At 51.6% G+C, this 20,746-nt stretch overlaps 5 protein-coding genes across 6 annotated transcripts; 1 reads left to right on the top strand and 4 right to left on the bottom strand.

Moving 5' to 3' along the window:
* Positions 1-708: 708 nt before the first annotated feature.
* Positions 709-5,625, bottom strand: PV09_00219 (the record flags this gene model as incomplete). Of its 2 annotated transcripts, XM_016352916.1 has the most annotated exons (4): positions 709-906; positions 954-1,138; positions 1,202-1,563; positions 1,613-5,625. In XM_016352916.1, 2 exons carry the CDS (start codon positions 5,571-5,573, stop codon positions 1,205-1,207), a joined length of 4,320 nt encoding a protein of 1,439 aa, XP_016219173.1. In that variant the 3' UTR covers positions 709-906; positions 954-1,138; positions 1,202-1,204. The 2 variants fall into 2 exon arrangements, with proteins under 2 accessions (XP_016219173.1, XP_016219172.1); XM_016352915.1 differs by having other exon boundaries at positions 954-1,563; positions 1,613-5,573.
* Positions 5,626-5,641: 16 nt separating this feature from the next.
* PV09_00218 (uncharacterized protein) lies at positions 5,642-7,079 on the bottom strand (the record flags this gene model as incomplete). The annotated part of the gene is made up of 3 exons (XM_016352914.1): positions 5,642-6,359; positions 6,425-6,751; positions 6,882-7,079. 3 exons carry the CDS (start codon positions 7,077-7,079, stop codon positions 6,270-6,272), a joined length of 615 nt encoding a protein of 204 aa, XP_016219171.1. The 3' UTR covers positions 5,642-6,269.
* Positions 7,080-7,087: 8 nt separating this feature from the next.
* On the top strand, positions 7,088-9,164 carry PV09_00217 (uncharacterized protein). Its single transcript, XM_016352913.1, has 2 exons — positions 7,088-7,239; positions 7,298-9,164. Exons 1-2 carry the CDS (start codon positions 7,159-7,161, stop codon positions 8,291-8,293), a joined length of 1,077 nt encoding a protein of 358 aa, XP_016219170.1. The 5' UTR covers positions 7,088-7,158; the 3' UTR covers positions 8,294-9,164.
* Positions 9,165-12,488: 3,324 nt separating this feature from the next.
* On the bottom strand, positions 12,489-14,252 carry PV09_00216 (uncharacterized protein). The gene is made up of 3 exons (XM_016352912.1): positions 13,634-14,252; positions 12,991-13,568; positions 12,489-12,938 (listed from the first exon to the last, which is right to left on the bottom strand). The coding sequence occupies exons 1-3, from the start codon at positions 13,912-13,914 to the stop codon at positions 12,733-12,735; spliced, it is 1,065 nt and encodes a 354-aa protein (XP_016219169.1). The 5' UTR covers positions 13,915-14,252; the 3' UTR covers positions 12,489-12,732.
* Positions 14,253-16,821: 2,569 nt separating this feature from the next.
* Positions 16,822-19,133, bottom strand: PV09_00215 (uncharacterized protein). Its single transcript, XM_016352911.1, has 3 exons — positions 17,976-19,133; positions 17,744-17,917; positions 16,822-17,677 (listed from the first exon to the last, which is right to left on the bottom strand). Exons 1-3 carry the CDS (start codon positions 18,771-18,773, stop codon positions 17,303-17,305), a joined length of 1,347 nt encoding a protein of 448 aa, XP_016219168.1. The 5' UTR covers positions 18,774-19,133; the 3' UTR covers positions 16,822-17,302.
* Positions 19,134-20,746: the final 1,613 nt, after the last annotated feature.

The raw sequence follows: 20,746 nt of genomic DNA, 5'->3' as shown, positions 1-20,746 counted from the left end.
CATTTCCGTGATAGGGACAGATCATTCAACTATGCACACCATATATCCCGCTTTGAGATCAAATGCAAGATGTGAAGCTGCTGGACATGACAAGCGCACTGCGGTGGCCTTTCGTGGAGCATAGATTGTAGCACGACTGGAATTGAGGGAACCGTAATTTCATGTTCTCTTACTGATTTCAGTATTGATAGTTTTGCTCGAAATCCTTCCACGCGGAAATTTCGAAGAATAGAAATCTGCCTTAATCTCCCATTTCCCGAAGTTATCGTAAACTCTGGAAAAGGCGGCACAACTTCAAAGCGTATTAACGGCACATTGGTCATGTGCTCCGTGATAAGAGGTTTTGACTACGTAGCTTTTGCTCGCATGAAGCTGATGCGATTTCAACGTCTTTCAGCTAAGGTGATCTCGCATAAGGATGAGCTTTCGCGTGTTGGGCCTCGGCAGCGCTTATTTTCCATTTTACTTCTTGCCTGTTTTATGCAAGTGGATGTTAGTACAAACTTAAATTCGCAAATATCCTCAAGCATATAGCAACAAGACTGCCTTCCATCAGTCGCGGCTACGTCTGACGCGTGATAAGGATCTCACTATCAATGATTCTCTTACTAGCGCTGGTCAAAAGTAGATATTGCTCTGGATAGAATTAGGTTACGCCTTTCGTGGGTTTCGATACTACTACTCAATAAAGCAATTTCGTGGAGACATCTGCGAAGTAAAAAAGCATTGTGCCTTTTTGTAACTTTGTTCAAAATATAGACTTGAGCTCTCCTGTGAATGCAATTGACATCTTATAGTTTGCTAAACAATCTGAGCTTGTTTTTACGATTCTCTCATGTGCTGCCTTTGTGACACTGTCAAAAGACACCCATACCTCCTCCTCCTTCTTTTTCTTCTCCTCTTCTTCTATTATTATTATTATTGTTATCCCACAAGGAATCAATTCAACATACATGATCTTTGTGCGGTCTTGTCGTATTCAGCACTGCCTTAATTCCCTGCCAGCTGTTCCATTGCCAGCCAAGAATCTTTCACTTGCCTGGTCAAAGATTGACACATGGCATTCTCAGAGCTTCTATTTGGAAGTAATGAGAAAGGCCTTAGTGATTCGAATTGATTCGTCATGCGGTACTCCGAGCTGAGTTCAATAGTAGTTGAATGATCAGCACAGCGGTAAACGCTACTTGTTTCTATAACTCACTCATCATCGCAGTACATTAACGTCCCGTTCTGTGAGACCCAGCGTGTTCGGAGCCGTGGAATCTTCAGGACTTATTATATTCTTCGCTGCTTCAGCGTACGTCTTGTTCGATGACGTCTTACCGCCCTTTCCCTTCCCATCCCCCATTTTCTTTGGTGACGAAAGAGCAAAATTAAATGAATGCTCTAAAGGGCAAAGGACTTGACTTCCTGGAGGCTCTAGTTTGGTAGAAACGAATCCTTGATCCGAAGGTTGAACAATTTTATGCGCATTAGTGGCCCGAGAAATGTTGATAAGATCTCCGACACTAACTTGCTGAGCGGCAGTGGCAACTTGTTCCAATTCTTGTCGTGCGAGTCCTCCTGGCGCTATTATCAGCCATCATGCAAATTTGCCTCAGGAGTTTATTACCATCAAATACGGACCCAAAGTCGTCAAATTTACCCTTACAACTTTCCGTGACAGAATCGGCATTTCCCTGCCATGGAGGAATTACGTGGATCTCGGCCGTAGGTGCCCGCGGACTAGAAAGATGTTCTCGAGCAGTGGTAGGTGTAGCTGGCAAAGAACTAGAGCCGCTCGGACCGACAGGCAGATGTTTCACTTTGCCATCAAAAGTTTTGCCCTCGACGTGCTCGCTAATGACAGTCGGCGCACTATGGAACTCGACAGCTGCGGCACAGACTTGTTTCTTTGGCGTCTTTTCGACTATTCTATCTTCCATTTTTGATTCTGGGACATCTGTAGAGATTTTCGAGATTTTCCTGGATGCCTGGCGTTGCTTCTTAGCCTTCTTTTTCTCTGCGTCTCTCTCCGCTTTTGATTTCTTGTTGTAGATTGACAAAGACTCTGTTTGAGCAGCTCCCTTCTCCTTCAGCGATTTCACTCTGACAGCCTTCCCATGGTCATGCATGTCAGTGGAGAATACAGACTGAGTACCTTGGATCTTGATAGGCTCGGACATGCCCATAATTTCGCTTTGATTGAACAGAGGTGTTGCAGTCCCATCTAAGGAAGGATTTGTGGTCAACATTACTTTATGTGGTTCAAAAGCTTGATCCATGGACTTCGTCTCATAAACTAGTCCCGAGATCGTTTCTGTGCCTTCTGGCTGCTCCGAAAATGATTCATACCTATCATGAACTTCAAAATGTCCCACGGTATTCAAGGACCGCCCATATTCAGTAGTTTGGCTATCTTCAAGCGGAGCTGTCTCTGCTGTGTGGCTAGATGGAATAGTCTGATTACGTTCCAAAGCCTTAGATTCGACATGGAGAGATATTAAAGAGCTTTGAAACTTCTCTTTGACCTTGTCTTTATCTGCAGGGGTAATATATCCACGCGACGAACTCGATCCGTTGGCAGGGGATGAGATATTTGACTCAGAAGGCGTAATTGATGCCTCGCGAGACCTACTAGGCTTCTTCCTTCTGTGCTTCTTCTTTATTGGCTTCAACAGAGCCTCTACATCGCCAGAGACAACCTGATCAATTGTTTCAGCTGCCTGAATCGGTGCATTGGTACATGAGCTAGCATTGTGCGAACTAGGAGGCTCTGTGTCCTCTTTTAGATCGCCGAGTGGCAAGTCGCTACGAGCATCTTGCTGCGTGAAAGCACTATTGCGGCGCACAGCATGTATGGCTTGTGACATTGACCCTCCTCGAGTACTTCGTGGGTCAAAAATGACAGGTATGCCTTCGTAGCGAGTGAATATGCCACCACTATTAACCTGTGCTTGATAACCGGTGTATCCAGAAACCTGACCAAACGATTTTGAGCGGTTGTATCTACCAAACGAAGATCTTCTGCGTGCGCGACGTTCGATGCCTTCACGGGTCCGGCGCTCAGGAACCTGGACTTTGAGATTGCCGCCATTGAATTCTGCGTGATGAAGCTCTCGCAAAGCTTTTCGTGCATCGGCGTTGCTATGGAACTTGACGAAGGTCCATCCTAGACCCGCATTCATCGATGGGTCAAATGTGATAGGACTTTTGACCTCAGCTACTGGCACTGTGATACTAACAAAAGCTTTGAGCTGGTCGACGGTCGTATCAATTGGAATGTTGCCAAACCACAGCGTCACGACATCTTCTGCATCTGGGCCAATAAAACCAGATGTGCATTGTTGTCTTTCTGTCATGTTAGCGAGATCAACCGTGTTTTCCGTGTAAGACTTTTCAGTATACGACGGAAAAGGTACAATGTCACCTGCGATCGATGATCGATGAACAACCTGGCTGGCATTTGACAAGCGACGAGCAGGACGACTGGAGCGAGATGGCATGACGATAGACTGTTCGTCGACAAACCGATTGGTGGAAGTAAGGCCACTGCAACGAATATGAGGAATATGGACGTCGCTAGGACTAAAAGAAGATGCATCCGCCACAATCAATGACCGACGACCGACATGTTCACCAGCAAATGAATTGCTTGTCGCATGTGCCACATGACGAGCAGAAGCGTCGTGTGCGGTAGACATGCCCATATGTTGGGTTGGGTCTAGTAGAGGTGGCTGTACATGGTTGGGAAGGCAATGCTGCTGCAGAAGCTGTGGGCTATTATGCATTGTTTGTGGTGGTGGCACACGCATAATGTAGCGAGATGGGTTGCGTATTGGGGGAATACCAACGTGTCTTGGTGATTGGCCAGCTTGAGGTAATGGAGCTGGAGTTTCTGGCCACGCTCCATGCTGTGCATGAACGACGTGTGGTGTCATGATGTTCCCAGGAACGGTTCCAAATGGTGCAGAAGGAACTATCGAGAATTTCATGACCTGCTGGCCCTGCGGCAATATCTTTGTGGAAACAGATCGAGCAGGGTAGCCCATGCGTGGTGAGCCTATATGCCCCATGTAAGAGCCAGATTGCGCTATAGGATAATTTCGCCCACGGGGTTGACTGAAGTGCGGCTCAGGTTTTGGACTATGAAAGATCATTCCGCCACGGCGAGGGTCCACCTTACAAATGCTGGAGCCAGGACGATTAGTTGTTGGGTGTTCGAGTAAAGGCGAACCCTGTCTGCCAAAGCTACGATCATGGTGATATAGATACGCTGCATTGTTGATCGCGATAACGTTCCGTTCAGACGAGTGTTGGAAGACCAGAGGCGGATTCCCGAGGCGATATTCGTAGCGGCCGATGACTTTTTCGGCGCCGCCTCTGTTATGCGGAGGTACCTCCTTTTGTCCGTTCCCAACTGTCGCCTTCGTTATGAGCTCAGACTGCGATTGGGTAGAGATAGCTCGACGCTCAACTCCAGGTGCAGTCATCCAGTCTGAAAGAGAGAGCGTAGATTTCCTGAGTTCTTTGACTGCACCATCGAAGTCAGATTTCACTCGACGGTGAGAAATTGGCTCCGAAACTGAAATTTCGCCGTCGACAGCCGGCTTCTTGCCTTTGGGGGCTTGTGGTTGTTGAGAAATCTGTACGTCGGCCTTCTTATCTTCAGCCTCAGTGTTGTCACCAGGGCTTTCCCCTTTTCTATCACGGTCAGATGCCTTGGCAGCAGCAGCGTTCGAAGAAATTGCAGCAGTGTCAATCTGAACTGCACCTCCGTCGTTGTTGGGTGGGACTGAACCAGCGCCATACGTTTCCTTTGCATCATTACCGCAGGTTTTCTGCAGTTGAACGCCTGCAGGCTGGTCTTGACAGCTTTCTGGACGTTCAGCCTCGCTGTTTTGAGTTTTCTGAAACCGTGTGGCCGCAAATGATAAAGGTTCCACGGACTTGCCGCGAGCCCGAGCAAAGTACACTGCGGGCCATTCATCTGGACGGTCTTCTGGGACAATTTTCATCTCCTTCAGCTTTGCGGGGTAATGGTTGGCCTTGACGTCCGCGATGAATTGCTTCAAATGCAGGCCAGACGGCGGGTTCGCAAGAATGGCATCCCAGTAAGCTTGGTTCTTCAAGTAAGTGAGCTTGCACCACTCGACAATCTTCTCAAGGAAGACACGTCCATAATGCTTGATCTGGTCGGGCTCAAAAAGCTCGTCAACACTACACCGATACCTCATGGCATACGGGAAATAGTGAGGCTGCCACATGAGAATCTGATCCATGAACATGACGGCGTGACCGCCAATCTCCTCGTGGTTCCACATGACGATGGCCCTGAGGGCGGCCTCGCAATATGGTCTACCGCGAAATAAAATGAAGTTCTCGGTCCAGAAATCCTCGGGTTTGGCACCGGGACTTGCGTCGAGCCAACGCTCTAGATCGTGCTCGCGAATGTCCCACGAGGTTAGTCGACCCCAGTGCTCGGGATCTGACGTTACGACGCAAGCATCGACAGGCTTTACCGGGTAGGACAACAGGTGTGACTCGTCTTTTGTTTGAGCCATGGACTGGGTATTACTTGCCGCACTGGACATGACGGCGATGTGACAATGACAGAAGAAAGACTGATGACCGGCTGTGCAGTTTTGATTTCTGAGCACGGGGCGTGAGGATCAGTGTGCAAGCAGTCAAAGCAGATGATGAGGCTGCAATTTTGCTTAGGTTTTGTCTGAGTTTGTCTGGGGTAAGCAAGAAGGGCAACGTGGTGTGAGTAACAAGAGAGAAGGCGCGAACAACCAGCGGTCACTTTGACAGTTGGCGTCATGTGTTTGCTACGGACGCTGCCATGGCAACAACGCGTCACTGTCATCGCCATGAGAATCAGTTCCCGTATCCTGGATGCTCAGGCTCCTCTAAACAATCAATTAGTTAATCAAAGCCGAGCAAGCTGAGTCACTCCACCGAGCATTTGTTTGTTAAGTTCTAAATGTCATAAAGTCAACCGGTGGATTTGCCACTAGCTTGTTAGCTCTTGCAACGACGTTGAGAAGATAAATGTTAGTTCTCGGGTTCGAAAAAAAAAGTGCCGCGTTCAGCGAAGAGCCGGTTGCCAAAGAAGGCCTTGTGTGTTTAATATTGTCACAGAGCTGAGATACGATACCTGTACCTTTAGAGCGGAATTCTCACCGTGCCACACGCCGGAGGTAACTAATTCATGCGAATCCTGCGTCATTCTATTTTCAGTCCTGCTCAATCCTCACGCAGACCAGCCCACCCTCCCTACATCCGCTTTACTTGGTCTCCGGAATAGCCTTGAGCAGCTTCAGGATCTCACTCTCGTTATCCCCCACGGTGACTTTCCCCTGATGCCAATCGACCACCTTTGGCGAAGCGTCAGAACTTGTCGCTGTTCAAATAGGACACAAAGTTGTGCAGGAAAACCTACCAAAGGCCGATTGAACAGTGTTGCATCTCGCTTCACCTTTTCCAAAGCATCCGTAATGTCCCGTGCTCCCTGTACGATCGTGCCGGCTTTGCCAGGACCTGCATATTCCAGAATCGTCTTCAGTTGATCTCCTGTCGGTGCGTCTTCTTGTATGTCGAGATCATAGTCCGCTCGCTGCGTTGGAGGCGGTACTTGGTGGCTGCCGGCTTGGTCTTCCGTCGCTGTGTTCTGGGCATTTGCCTGGTGTTGTTTTAGGAATGTTACGACTCGAGTAGAGCCCGGCGCTGAAGGCTTGTGGAAAACGGTGATGACGTTCTTCGCGGCGTTCTGAGTTGGTCCGTTAGCTACATGATGCCACACAGATCGAGCTGTTTGACAGCTCGTTTTGCCAGAGGAGCAACTGCTCCCCGTATCACATCGCACACAGCAAAGGCAAAAAAAAATCAAGCTTAATTACCTCGCCAAATAGCTTTTTCCACATTTTGACTATGTTGAACCGTTCAATGGAGAAGTAAGTGTCACGTCTCTTGGTGGAAGCACCTCGTCTAGACGGAATGACGTATAGCGCTCTCCACATCTGATTGGTGCGCTTGTTCTCGGCAGCCAACGCGGGAGCACGGCTAGGCGGAGAGACTGAAAGCGGGACCAGGAGCATATGAACGATGCTATTCTCGCAGAAGAAGAGCCTTTCCTTTGTGATCTGTGGCTTCGTCTGAGTGAACGAACTACGAAAGATGGCTTCGTCAAAGCCGCTTCATGTACTGTTTGTGGGAGCGGGCGCCGTTGGATGCTTTTATGCCTCCAGAATCCACAGTGTATTTCCCCCTCCTTCCAGTCCAATGTGATTAAAAAGGCGAATGCTAAGCTCGTTAGCCCGCTGCTGGTGTACTCGTGTCCTTGGTGTGTCGGTCAAACTACAAGACCGTTGCACAATCCGGTGTGCAGATGAAGACGCATACATTTGGAGACTATCAGTTCCGACCGCACGAGGTGTACTCTTCGATAAACGACGCAGCAACGTCAACTAGGGCGCCCAGCGAAGGGTGGGACTATGTCGTTGTCACTACGAAGGCTCTACCGGATATCACGGACGACTCTAAAGACATTGAACCTCTAATTCGAAAGGCACCCAACGGCAAGACCTGCATTGTTCTAATACAGAATGGTGTCGGCGTCGAAGAGCCACATCGTCAAAGGTTCCCAAGGAATCCCCTTGTCAGCGCCGTAACCATCATCAGTGCCGAGCAGATCAGTCACGGTGTTGTCCGACAGAACCGGTGGACGAGGATCAGCTTTGGCGCCTACTCCGATGGGCTCGGTGGCAAAACACCTGAAGCAAGCGAGCTGAGGATACGTGGAGACGCTTGCGTTAAGCAGCTTGTTGAATTGTACTCTATGATTGGGAAGCTTAGGGATGCAGAACATTACGATGAAGTAGGGTTGCAGCATGTACGGTGGCACAAGATCTGCATCAACGGCTCCATGAACCCGTCGGCGGTCATGGCAGGTGGTATCGGAAATGCAGACATGGTCATGAACCCAGAGCTGCGAGAACACCTTCAGGCATGTATGTATGAAGTCTTTGACGCCGCGCCGAAGATCTTGGGCGTGGAGTTCCCGGCGAAGCTGGCAAAGCCAGAAGCAATTCTCAAGAGCACGGAAAGAAACAAAGGGGGAAAGCCGAGCATGCTTGTGGATTGGGAAGCAGGCCGCCCGATGGAGCTCGAGGTCATCCTCGGAAATCCTATACGAATTGCTCGCAGGCACGGCGTGGAGATGCCTAGGTTACAGAGCATGTATGCTCTGTTGAAGTCGGCACAAGCACAACGGAATGCTGCTAAGGAGACGGCTGCAAAAGCAAGCTTGTAGGCCTTGGCTGGGGGGGAATGGACACCGATCAAGCTACTCGCCTCACCTTTGAGATCAACATCTAGAATAACCCTGTCAAGGAGACTTGAACTGTACATAAAGCCGTGCGACAGTTGCTCCGGGTACGCGTTGGCCTTGCCAGGCCCAGCACAAGCTGGTGAAGCCACGCAGCACCCCCAAAAAAGCACGCCATCATGCTTAGTTTACAGCGTCACAAGGTACCGCAGCTGTTCTAAAGCACATCCACCGTTCAGCCCTGCTACCGTTGCGTTTCCCTTCCAATGTCTTTTTCATCGCCAACCGAGGACATGAGTTCTTCGTTATACTTCAGAAACATCGCGACTGGTCTCTGCTAAACGTGGTGATATCGTGTCAAATTGTTTCCTTGGAAGTTGGCAGGACCGTCCCACTGTCACGAAAGTTGCTTATGGGGTACTCGGTACCTGCATTATATTTGCCCTACCTAGCCCGTCGACTAGACCGGGGCGAAGCTTCAGAATAGTCTTGGCAGTGGTTAGCTCTCTGGTCCGTGATTCCAGACCTTGTGTCTCGCTTAGCTATGAGCTTTGGGGGCTCACACCTGGACAAGCAGTGAGCCCAGTTGATTTGGCTCGCCGTTGTCCCACTGATGATGCAAATGTGAGTTGGCTCAACTTGAGATAGGCAAGGGTGTATTCGAGACGCTAGGGTGTTGCGTCCCTCGCACGGCCTGGCTCTGCAAGTGCACGCGGTGTAGCTACGTCTGTCACAAGATGAGGCGACGGCCCGAGTAAGCCTCGCTTAAACTTACCTTTGCGTCATACCGCGAGTAATCTTGAATACATCGTGCTGTCATATCAGTCCGCAACGTCTCGTGCACCACTGAAAATGGTCATTGATTACTGGTTGCTCTGCTATACGGCCAGCGAAGAGGATCGGATGATGGCGCGCACCAACACTTCCAACAAACCTCGTCATTTCCTTGCAAGTGAACGTACACACGTCCATACAAACCAGCTTGACGTTTGTAAACAATTACGAGACCGGAGGGAGGAGCTTGCGGGTCATTAGCCGTGGATGTATCAAGGATTGATCGTCTAGAATAGTGCAGTTGCGAGAGCAGAAATGACCAGAACCCCAACCATTGCCTACGAGTGCGTCACAAATAACACGTCCGCTTGGTTATAGCAGCACACGCTATGGAGGAGTAGTCGTGGCACGGTATTGATGCGATTTCCAGGTGTGATCCAGGCACGCCGGTTTCGCCAGCAAAATAATAAGCCCCTTTCGCAAGCCTTGAGGAGGTTGCGTGCATGAATGCTCAAGCCTGAGTCAGCTCCTGCATAGATCTCATCTCGCAAGCCAAGTTCTGCAACCGCGCAGAGCCCCAGCAAATCTCTCACAAAAAAAAGGGTGAGCTTTCGCCCAGACAGCATCCGGTCTCTGGGTCCCATATTTATAGAAAAAAATACCAATGACGCCTTTGCGGGTGGAAATGTGTTGAAACAGAACATTTCCCAACGGGTGTATAGTTTCCAGCCGGCCGCGGCACGCAACCGTTTAGACGATTCTCTGAAGTTCGAGCTCATCTCGAACAAGCGACGAATTTCTTTGCGGAGAGCCTTGGAATTTCATGCGGGACAACTTGAGGAACGAAGCCGTGGCTGCTTTCGCCCGGCGGGATCTTGCATGCGAACCGATTTCCGTCGAGTCATGGTAATTCAGCACGAATGAATCGTCCAGTTTCGTGACTTGCAAAGACGGACATTATTCAGCAGCAGCGGACACGAACTCGGTCTTCGACAGCTAGCCACGCGCATCAGGCTCGCGCAGGATGACGATCTCTTCTGGGGTTCTGTATTAGATCAAGTTCACTGCACACCTGATCACATCAGTGATCATGTAGCCGCCGCCACGTCCTAAGAATGCCTGTCATGTTGGATGACTTGCTGGGAACAGCCTTGTAGGGTTCAGAACAACGTTGCAGCAGCGGAGAATACCCACCGTCTACACGGACAGAGTTCATAACTCAATCGAATTTAATCACACTCCCTTACCAGGCCTTAGGGCCCAAGAAACATGACTCGGTTGGAGTCCTGAAACTCGCCCCCCGTGGGGTAAGGTGTTGTTAGTGTACTGGCCAACTTATATGCCTTCCTTTCACGTTCTAGTCGATTTGAAGATTGACAATACAATTGGCCAATTCACTGGAAGACTGAAGATAAGTAGAATGTGAAGTGAATCGCTTCTACAGATTCGGCAAGGCGGCTCAGTACTTTATCATCATCTCCTTATTCTAGTCAGAGCACAGTCAGTGTCAGGACGAGTATCAAAAGTCCGAGATGCATCACAGTATATGCGGCTCAAATTAGTACAGCTAAGGGCGCAATAATAGACACCAACCACTGCTTAATTTACCCAATCGGATCGTCACAAGTACGATTCAATCACAGCGAGTCCACCTCGTCGACGTGCGAGATTCCTGAAGAGATGCGGGGCTTAAGGATGCCATCAGGGCGATAATGCTACTCAGGCCGTCACCCTCGACTTTGATTTCATTCGCGCGTCAAGCTTATCTTGGGCATGAACAAAGATTGCGTCGTAGCGCGGCCTGGCCTTCTGAGAAAAGCTTCGGCCGTCAATAATGTCGAGGATAGGCAAGTATTTCCTTCAGAGATCGGCCGGGCGGGCAGGGTGACTCTGGAGGCGCGTCGGCAGCGCGGCAAGCACGTCCTGTATCCGGTCTAACGATACGAACGGGAGGAAAACGTCGTCCTCGAAGCGTTGAACACACCCGGAGCCGAGGCGTTGCGGCGTGGGAACAAGTAGGAAGCTGGCAAACGTTGAATGACGAGCGTGGGCGCACCGTGGAACGATTCTTTGCATGGATGCTGAACCACCGATAACGTTGCCCTTTTGGTCGACGTACAGCACGACAAGCATGTCCCGAAATTGCCGGTAAAATAGACTTTTTTCCTTCTGGTGGGGAGTGTGCGTGTACACCCTGTGCACAGGCATCCGTGCTCGAGCGACGCAACACACTCGAACCTTTCCACGTCAGGTCGCCACGTTCGCGAATGTATTTAAGGATTTCGGACCACTCTTGTTCTGATAGAAAAAGGGGGGCGGGGTTGGAGGGGCGCAATCATACACCTTCGTCTTCGTTTCAAAAATAGGACGTCGATGGCGTTGCGAATTCACGAACGATTGCGCGAATGGGCTGGAGCGATAGATCCCGGGACGATGTGACTACGGTGTGCTGTCTCATGACCTTTGCAGCGGATCAAGCTCATCGTCGAAAACGCAGTAGTAGACGATCTGCGGAGTGTTGCCGGAAAAGAAGAAGAACGTGCGACGAGGGAGACGAACGCCTGTTGAGGAGCGCTCGCGTGGGACTGCCTTACCTCCAGCCTTATCCTTGCTTTTGCGACAGTTGCAGAGTTCCAGCCTTGTCCTTGCTTTTTTGTAACGGCTTTTGCCCCACAGCTGGACACCCTTTCGAGAATACACGTGCTATGCATGTCAACTTCAAAGTGAAAGGGGCTGCCATTCCCATTCGTTCGCCGGCCGGCTCCGTCGCTGCTGATACGTACGTCGTAGAAACGCAAAGGTGCACGTCCGGAAGATTGTCCCTTATGTTTTCTTCTGCCGTGGATGGCGCCCTCGACCAAGGGCGGCTTCGCGACGCCTCCAAACCTGGTCGTTGCGCAATACAGTTCGTGAACATCGGCAGCGGCTTTAGGCCCGAAGATGAAGCAACGAAGAGCCCACCCGTGCATGACGATCAGAACGGACCGGCAGTGTGTCGGGGAAACTGTTCAATCAAACGCCGTCAGTCGTATTAGGCATCCTCTACGGTCATTTCGTAGTACTCCACCGCGTTCCACTTTGGCGGATACCCACTCAACGTTCTAGGCCAGTGCGAAACGGCTGAGCCGGTCCTGACCTTCGTGGGAACGCACTGTGGTAGTGCTCGTGCCTGGGCATTGGTCATAACTGGTCTTTGCACCTAGTTTCGATGGCCGATCCTGCATGCAAGTTTCGCCATCCTTCTGTGCGGCAGGATGAGCACTAGGGCGCTGCGGCACGAGCAGCCGCTTTGTCGTTTGGCTTGCGTTTGAATCCTTGATGAGGCAAACATCTACCATGCGTGCCGAATATGTCTTGGGCTGCACGACTCAGAGAGGGCAAGGATGTTTGCAGGGTAGAATAACGGTGTGTGATGAAATCTTTCTGAGCATTCCTTACGCTAGATTAGTGTTCTGAAATTATTTACATTAGTTTGTCATGTTTGACAAAGTATGATGAGTTGAATAAGATTCAAACTGCGGCAGCAGAGCCTCAAGAAGCTTTCATTAGTTGGTTCGGCCGACTTCGATTGACTTCATCGAAATGCTTCCCCCAAGGAAAAAAGTTGGTGCCAAAGAAGACCAGTATCCGTTGGCGTTAGGATAAAGCGATTACTGCTTCTTCTTGTCTTCAGGAAGATACGACCTGTCATCCTCCCCCTCTACTTCAAGAACCATCTTTTCCATCTCCTTGCTCTGGCGGCTCCATTCTTCCTTGCTCATCTTCTTTTCCTTCTGGAACAGCTCTTCGTTTGGCTTGCGATAGCTGCCAAACAGGCGGTCCGAGAGGGTGGTGAATTGGCCATAGTTGTAGTTGACTGTACATTGTCAGCAATTGGGATCGTGTGGTGGATTACAGGCTGCACGTACAGTAAAGGTGGTGCATGGTGTGACAGGCAGCACCGTTGATGACGGGCGAATTGGCAATGTACTCGCCGTCGTGGATCATGATGGTCCAGATGTTGATGAAGACAAACAGAGCAATATACGCAAACTTTTGCAGCGGTAGCACGAACGGAAAGACATGATAGGGGATCGATTGGGCGAAGCCATCCAGGGGATGAAAGGCATGCGACGCGAAAGGCGTGGGCATGATCCACTTATGATGGGGCTTGTGTAGGTGCTTGTACACCAAGGGATGGTGCAGACCACGGTGGATCCAGTAGATGAAGAAATCTGTGAAGAGGAGGAAGATGGGGAACTGGAGGACATTGTACCACATGCCGGGTCCCTCTGCGGTCGTGTCATACATCTTGCTGTAGCCACGGACCTCAAACCAGAAGGCGACTGCTGTCAGCAAGGCCATGCCCGGCAGAGACTGTAGCGTCTGCCATATCTCCAAGCGGATCTGGTTCTTCAAGTACTTTGGATGATTGAACGTTGCCTTGTCGAAAACGAAGACGTACGAGAGGGAGGCGAATGCGAAGTACAAGACTGCTCCAAATACCCTGGGGTACGCGAATTAGCTGGAAGCTGCGACGCCGACGTTTCGAGGCGAAGGGTTGGTGCTTACCAGGTGATGGCAAACAAGCTCAAAAACTGACGTCGCGGGTCATCTCTCGGCCAGGAGGTTTGGTATGCGGCGTCTGATGGTGTGAAGGACAAATATTGGCTGGCCGGCTTATACTCCCAGCGGTTGTGTTGCAGGGCCGGTATGTCTTTGACGGTTCCTGCGAGCGCGCTCGCGTTGTTTCCGAGGAAGCCGTACGGGCTCGGGGTCTGTGCGAGGGGAAAGAGGGAAGCGTAGATAGGGTCAAACAAGAAGGTATCGAAGCCCTCTAGCACGATGTCCATGATGCGATAGAGCGGGCGGAAGGCGGCGGTGGAATGCGGTTTTGAAGTTCTGTTGGGACCCCTATGAAGCCCAGCGCTGCTTGGAAGATGCGGCTCGCGCTTTGACAGCTGTCAAGACCCTTGAGATGCTTGACCACAAGAACAAAAGGACGGGCAGCAATCGATTGCTGAGGAAAACGGTCGAAGATGAAGGAGCGAAACGGCGACAGACGTGGTTGTATATCGCAACGGAACGGATGTCTTTTGCTCCACTTCGGATCACGGAGCCAAGCCTTGATTCATGGCGTGACGGACGTACGACCACTTTATTGCCGAGCAGCGAGAACTTTTTATTCTGCTTCCTTCGAACGCGGGCGCGCTGCACGCCGGGTCTCGTCACGTGCAACTCCGCCAGCAACACGCAGCTTCAGGACCAAGAACGCTCTGACTGCTCACAGCCGTAGCGTCGTCGACTGTGCGATTTCCGCTTCATGTCTTCGCGACCGAAAAAAAGACGTGCGCGTCTGGCTGTGAAGCAGCGCAGAGCACGTGACAGAACATAGTGCCGCCTCAGGCCGCAAAGTACCCGCCAGGCATCTCCGCACGCCCCATTCGTCAGGCACGGGGTTGGACAGCGGAAGCCGTCCGGCCCTGTCCGGCAAGCGATTACGTTATGCAAAAGAGTGTTCTGTTGTGCACTCGCTGGACTGGACACAAACTACGGCGGGATTGCCTCAGCTTGATCACCGTCCAGGTACTCCACGTTCGTCTCAGATGGTGCTTTCGTAGCGCGGGACGTTTCTTGGGCCAATATGGTGCACGTTGGGGCGCACGCACAACCTCGTAGTCCACATAACCTTCCTAATTGGGCCCGCTCGCCTCCTGCTCCGGCGTCCACGGTACACGCTGGGCACGCTCCTCGCCGTTGCTAACTATGCGGATGCCACGCACACACACACACACACACACACACACACACACACACACACACACCACCTTCGCATCCAGTTGTCTACTGTGGAAGGTCGCAAGCTGCACGAATCAAACCCACTCGAGCCCTCTCTTGTTTTCGAAACGGCCCGAGTACCCCGTTGTGCATCGCGTTTTGAAATGAAAGAAATCCGCGCTGAACAAGATATTTTTCTTCTCTGTGCTCGCCTTTGGTACGTCCTCCGAATGAGACATTTGTTTTCTGAGCCTAGCCAATCAGCCTTGTGTTGCTTCTTTCACGGAGGCCTAAGATGCATCCCACACACGGCCAGGTCCGCACTTCATTCGCTGCCCATTCGCGGCTCATCCGCCACAAATCTGTGATGGCTCCCATTATTGCATTTGCCCACCCATCCCAACAGGATCATCGACGCAGAGGCGACAGCAATGATTGAGGCGGCCTTGTCGTGGGAAGTCCAATCCCTCACGATCGCGGCGCGGTGTAACAAAGGCTGCCAGCGCCCTGCGGTTTTCGACCCGCACCAAACTGGAGAGGGGCGTGAAGAGTGGCACAACTTCGGCCATCATCTCAGCAGGAGTAGGTCTGTCTTGTTGCCAATTGACGCAGAGATATGCACCAAGCATGCTGCATTTCTTGAGCTCCTTTTCCTTGCAGGTTTGAGGAAGCTGCCATGCCTCATGCACGCTCATGCAAGATTGGTTCGTGGCCGTGTAGCCGGTCCGCGGATTTCTACGCTTCATTTTCTCCACAGCTGTATGACGCCCCAAGATAGCTCGCGATAAGATCAGGAATTCCGACGGGGAGGGGGGGGGGCGGGTGGCAAGTGTCAACACTCCCTCAAAGAAGGGGGGGGGGGGGGAACATGAGGGATAATGGAAAGACAGGGCGGGTTGCATCGTACTGGACGCTTATCTCTGCTGTGGTTGCAATAATTGCCGCTAAGAGCCGTGCATTCCTGGGAGACTGTTGGAACGATTTGGACTCCCCCGTATACGCTGCCGACCCTGCCATCTGGCGTGGTGACATCAGGTTTTCCTTTGGTGATGTAGCTCCGTCAACTGGCACTGGATGCTTGTGCTTGTGCTTGTGCTGGTGCTAGTGCTGGTGCTGGTGCTGGTGCTGGGGTGCCACACCGCGTTCCGGGGCTTCGGGTCCATCATCATTGCCCACGCCGCAACGGACTAGGGAGGACGAGAAACCGGGCCAGTCGTGGACGCTCCAGCTAGCTCCGCGAGAAGCCTCTTGTGTCCTGCATTGTGCAAAGCGTGCATAATACTGACGGGATAGTGGTCCAGGTCTTGACCGCAACCTGCGGGCTGGATGAAGGGATCATGCCTTCTCCCGCACGCGTGCTCATGTCTTCCCAGCTGTCCGCCGACTTGTCGACGCCCTCTGGTGAGATTTGAGAAGATCCTCAGTAAAAACTGTGGCACCGTGCCGCACACAGGGGTTGGTTGGGCCACTTTTGTGGGATTCTGGGCCCGCAACCACGAACATGTCCAACCAAAAAGAATTAAAAGAACCGGTCCTTTTTTTTTGTACGAAGCCTGGACTCCGTAATTGCCTTGAGCTTCTCTGCGCCAGCTCACGTCTGAGAAGCAAAAGGGCAAAACGGGGACCCCCCACATAGCTCGACTTTCCTGCCTCTCCCTCTGTGTGTTTGTGTGTGTGTGCGCCCCCCCCCCCTTCAGCACCCAAGCGACAAAATCGCGATCTTAAGCAATCTGCAAAGCAAACATCGGCCGCACTGGTCTGCTGAAGTAAAAGTGTCTTTGCTCCATCTGACATGGAACTTAGGTAATTGGCACCATTTTCAGACGTTCGTGCTTTTGCGCTTAGATCACCCTGTCAATGAATCGGGTCGCTTCGTCCCCCCCCCCCAATTCAAAGTTCTATGCGATGGGATTGGACTCCACTAGCTCACGAAGGCGAACTGAAGACCACGGACCACTTTTGGCCAAGCCATCTTTCATAGACACCAACTAGCCTTCAATAAATTGTTTATCATTATAAAATTCACACAACAAGAAGGGTATCAGCAATATCGTCACAAAAAATCTTCACAATACCGCTGTGTTCGGGCCAGCCGAAGTTCTGTTCACATCGTACTGTTGAACATATCAAGTGGCCTCTCGGCCATCCGAAAAAGACAAGCAGTGTCGCTCACAAGGTGCTAGGTCACTCTGCCCTGTTTGCATCACAGCAGGTCTCTTCTCAGGAATCGTGAAGAATAATTATCCCCACACGCAGCACCACCGTCGCTCTTCGATCGGGTCATGCCGATCGAATGGCACGTATTATCCGTAGCCCAAGATACAAAACCCCCCGAGCTCTCATCATAGTTTGTATTAGTACAGTATAATCTGTCCGAGCATAACAAGGAAAAACAAAAATTTTCATATCAATTCATGACGTCCGAAGTCTCGTTAAAAGTCGGCCGTGACAGGTTCCCCGAGGCTACCGGTCCGGAAAGACCATGTTGCCATAGTTCGAGTGGTCCTCAAACGAGGCCTGCTGCGGACCATGCATGTGGTACTGGGTCATCTCGTGCGCAGACATGTATGAGGACGATCGACTGCTCCGGTCGTCCTGGCTCATGCGTGACGGCTTGGTCGAGGAGTAAGAAGAAGTGGAAGCGCTGGACGAAGACACCGTCCAAATCCTCCGGTCCTTTCCTCGACCCTTGATACCCTTGTTTGAGTTCTTGTAGAGCTCGGCGAAGTATTCCCACAGTTCCTTGTCTTGGTAGGTAACCGGGTCACCTTCTTTGATGGTGGCGAACTTCTGAGTCAAGTATCGAAGTGTGTTGGAGTGGAATTTGTTTTGGTGAGACTTGAAACGCGTCAACCCCCGTACAACGCATGTGAAACGACCCTGGTGGTCTGGAACTGCACTCACCTTCAGGTTGCCTAGTTGGGTGAATTGCTTTCCGCAGTCATCGAGTTTGCAGGTAAACGGCTTGATTTGGAGATGAACAATCTTGTGCGCGCGCACGTTGCCACGCTGGGCGAACGACTTGCCACAAATGTCGCACTGGTAAGGTCGCTCCCCCGTGTGTCGTCTTTCGTGGGTCTAATTGCAAGGGTCAAAAAAAAGAAGCAATCATGCACTGGGCGACTCCTCGGCTTACCTTGAGGTTGCCAAGTTGAGAGAAGCGCTGCCCACACGACGGTTCTTTGCACAAGAAAGGCTTGACACCGGTGTGTGCTCTGGTATGGATTTCGAGATGCGTCTTCTGGTAGAAGCTCTTGTTGCAATTGGGCATGCTGCACTGATATCGCTTCCTCGACTTCGTCTGCTTCGCATCGGGTGCCGTGACTGGTGCTGGCTGAGTTGGTTGCGCTGATGTGTTGCTCGACTTGGTCTTGACCTGTATGGTCCGCATGAGGCAGTCGATATCGGTGTGGAAAGACACGCCGCCGGGTGTCTCTGTGGTTTCGACTGGTACAGTCGAAAGGCGATCTTGCACCGACGTAGCTGCCGGGAACGTCTGCCCATGCATCCGGTCGACGGGTGAAGGTTCGACCTTGACGGTAGGACTTCGGTGGGTCGCAGGAGCGCTAGGTCGTGAGTCCGTGACTGTGACGGAAGGGGTCATTTCGCCTGAAGTTTGGGGAAACGATGGTGCCTGTTGCATTTGTGGCTGATAAGAGAAGTTCATCGGCTGCTGGACTGGGAACTGGTTCATGGATGAAAGGTCAAATCCATACGAGCCCGATTGGTAGCTCAACGACGGGGCCATGGACGTGTTTGTTGAAAACATGGGCATGCTGAGCTCGACTTGGTTTGTCTGATAGGATCTTGAGGTTGGCGGCTGGGACGTGGGAGCCATATTTGGCATGCCCACTGGTGGCATGTTCACGGCTTGACTGGAACGTCTTTGTTCCTGTGGCCAAAGGGTGCTAGGATGTGCGACCATGGCAGTCATGGCGACAGATTGACGAGAACCAAGTTCTCTCAGGGCAGGACAAGGTGTGCAGACGAGGAAGAGAAATGCAGAAGCTGATGTTTGACAGGCAAAGCAAAGCAAAGCGTGGACGTGATGAGACTGATATATAGGTGTATGAAACCAGCTTCAACGCGGCGGACGTGGGGAGCAGAACGACAATGTGATGATCTTTTTGGACAGGGACTAGGTCGCTGAAGACTGCAGAATGCAAAGGCTATGAATGGAGAGACTGAAGATAGGAGGAGAGACTCTTGTTACATATCCCCACGAGATAGCAACAAGGTCCAAGGATGACGACGAGAGCACGGAGATCGAGAACAAGGCAAGCCTCGCTTCCCTCTCCCCATGAAAGACAAGGGACAGTCGTATCCTGGCCAGTATCAAAAGCCCATCGCTGCGCATTGCTCGGGCCGCCGTGGGCGCACAATGGGAAGAGAAAGTGGCTTGTTTTAGCCTTTTAGGGATCCCAGCAGGATCCATTAAGTGAGTGGGATATCGGACAACTCGTTTGTCAGAGCGCCGATCGCTGTAAATTACGTATCTTTACACTCTGCTCCCTTTTGGGGCCTCCGTCAGTTACCCATCCTCCAATTTGCCGCCAGCTTGTATCGAAATGACCTGGGCCTCATCTTCTGTGACCTGAAGACGAGATTGTGCAACGACAGCATCAGCTGCTGTGCCTGTGGCTTGAAGAGGCACTTTCGGGGCTTGCCTCTGTGCCTCCAAGGCCTACGGTCGGGTCGTCCTCCACGGCAAGAACCAGACGAAGTCCGCTCAAATCAACTGCCTCTCTTCTCCTTGTCTGTTCGGCGTCCGGAGTAAGGGCTGGCGTTCTGGTCTTCGCCGCAGCGGCATTTCCGCCTCTCCCCCGCCTTCATTGCGCGCCCGTTGGTCCTCTCAGCTCTGGATGGACTGACTGCCCGTCCTCGTCGTGAATTTTTGAGCACAAGGACAACGAGGAGCATTGCGATGAAAGGGTTGAGACTATGCGCGAAGTGCTTATCATTCCTCCAACAGACCATTGTTGTACCTATTTCTGCTGTGAGCCATTGTCGGGCGACCGTGCCAGTGGCCGCGCCCCCATCTCGCTCCCCCAATCTCTTAACTCACTGAGCAAAAGCCTCATCGCGAACACGCGCACACACATACACACACACACACAATGATACTGACGGAAAGGCGACACTTTGCTGAACCGCGACATAGATTACCTTTTTTTTTCTTTCAAGTACGCCTCCACTCATGAATATGTCTACCCGAGCTTTGCGACTGTATAATGCAGAATTGTTGGTCGCCAAGCGAGTTGACAACGGAGCTATGCAAACGGCGTTGCACACCCCCCTCCCAAAAAAAGCCTCGCCCGGTTACGGCGGCGACAACAATTCTCCCTACTCAATGCAAAGATGGTTTTGTTGACAGAAATGACAGCGGACGGTGCGTTCCTTATTCGACAGCTATAGTCGGCCCATCGACCCGGGTCCCCCTAAAATAAAGGCTGAGACCAGCCAGTGTGATCCGACAAGGTCAGCATGCATGTGCAGTTGGAGTGTAAAAGCTGGTCTTGCCAGACAGCCAGACAGCCAGACAGACTAGGATCTCGCCTTCCGGCATGGCGATGGAATCTGCGGACAGTCACCAGCTGAGCGTTGCTACCATGTCCTTCGCGGCGCAAGGAAGACGCTGCAGTGCGCGGTGCAAGCGGTCGCGGAGTTGCTCCAACGATCTCGAGTGCTGCGAGCTGCCCAAGAGCGTCGGGAAATATCATGCATCCACGGTTTGTCATTGATGTGACAAGCGATCGCGGCTGTCCTATCAGCTATCGAAGTCATTGTTCAGATGCGTGGGAGAAGTACGCCAGCGTTACCGATTACATGGTCTTGGGACATGGATCTGATTGGGACTGTGGCTGATTGGCTTGCGCCGCCAGTCCCCAGCTTTGGCAGCAGACGCCT

This window comes from Verruconis gallopava, assembly GCF_000836295.1.
Source record: "Verruconis gallopava strain CBS 43764 unplaced genomic scaffold supercont1.1, whole genome shotgun sequence".
Lineage (NCBI taxonomy): Eukaryota > Fungi > Ascomycota > Dothideomycetes > Venturiales > Sympoventuriaceae > Verruconis > Verruconis gallopava.
Note: the sequence above shows the minus strand (reverse complement) of the source record. Positions and strands in the feature narration are given on the sequence as shown.

Coding starts and splice junctions, on each gene's coding strand:
- PV09_00217 (XM_016352913.1), top strand. CDS start 7,159: ATGGCTTCGTCAAAGCCGCTTCATGTACTGTTTGTGGGAGCGGGCGCC. Junction 7,240..7,297: donor ATGCCTCCAGAATCCACAGT/GTATTTCCCCCT, acceptor TAAGCTCGTTAG/CCCGCTGCTGGTGTACTCGT.
- PV09_00216 (XM_016352912.1), bottom strand. CDS start 13,914: ATGGACATCGTGCTAGAGGGCTTCGATACCTTCTTGTTTGACCCTATC. Junction 13,569..13,633: donor AGCTTGTTTGCCATCACCTG/GTAAGCACCAAC, acceptor CGCGTACCCCAG/GGTATTTGGAGCAGTCTTGT. Junction 12,939..12,990: donor CACCATGCACCACCTTTACT/GTACGTGCAGCC, acceptor GACAATGTACAG/TCAACTACAACTATGGCCAA.
- PV09_00215 (XM_016352911.1), bottom strand. CDS start 18,773: ATGACTGCCATGGTCGCACATCCTAGCACCCTTTGGCCACAGGAACAA. Junction 17,918..17,975: donor CTCAACTTGGCAACCTCAAG/GTAAGCCGAGGA, acceptor CCTTGCAATTAG/ACCCACGAAAGACGACACAC. Junction 17,678..17,743: donor CCCAACTAGGCAACCTGAAG/GTGAGTGCAGTT, acceptor ACGCGTTTCAAG/TCTCACCAAAACAAATTCCA.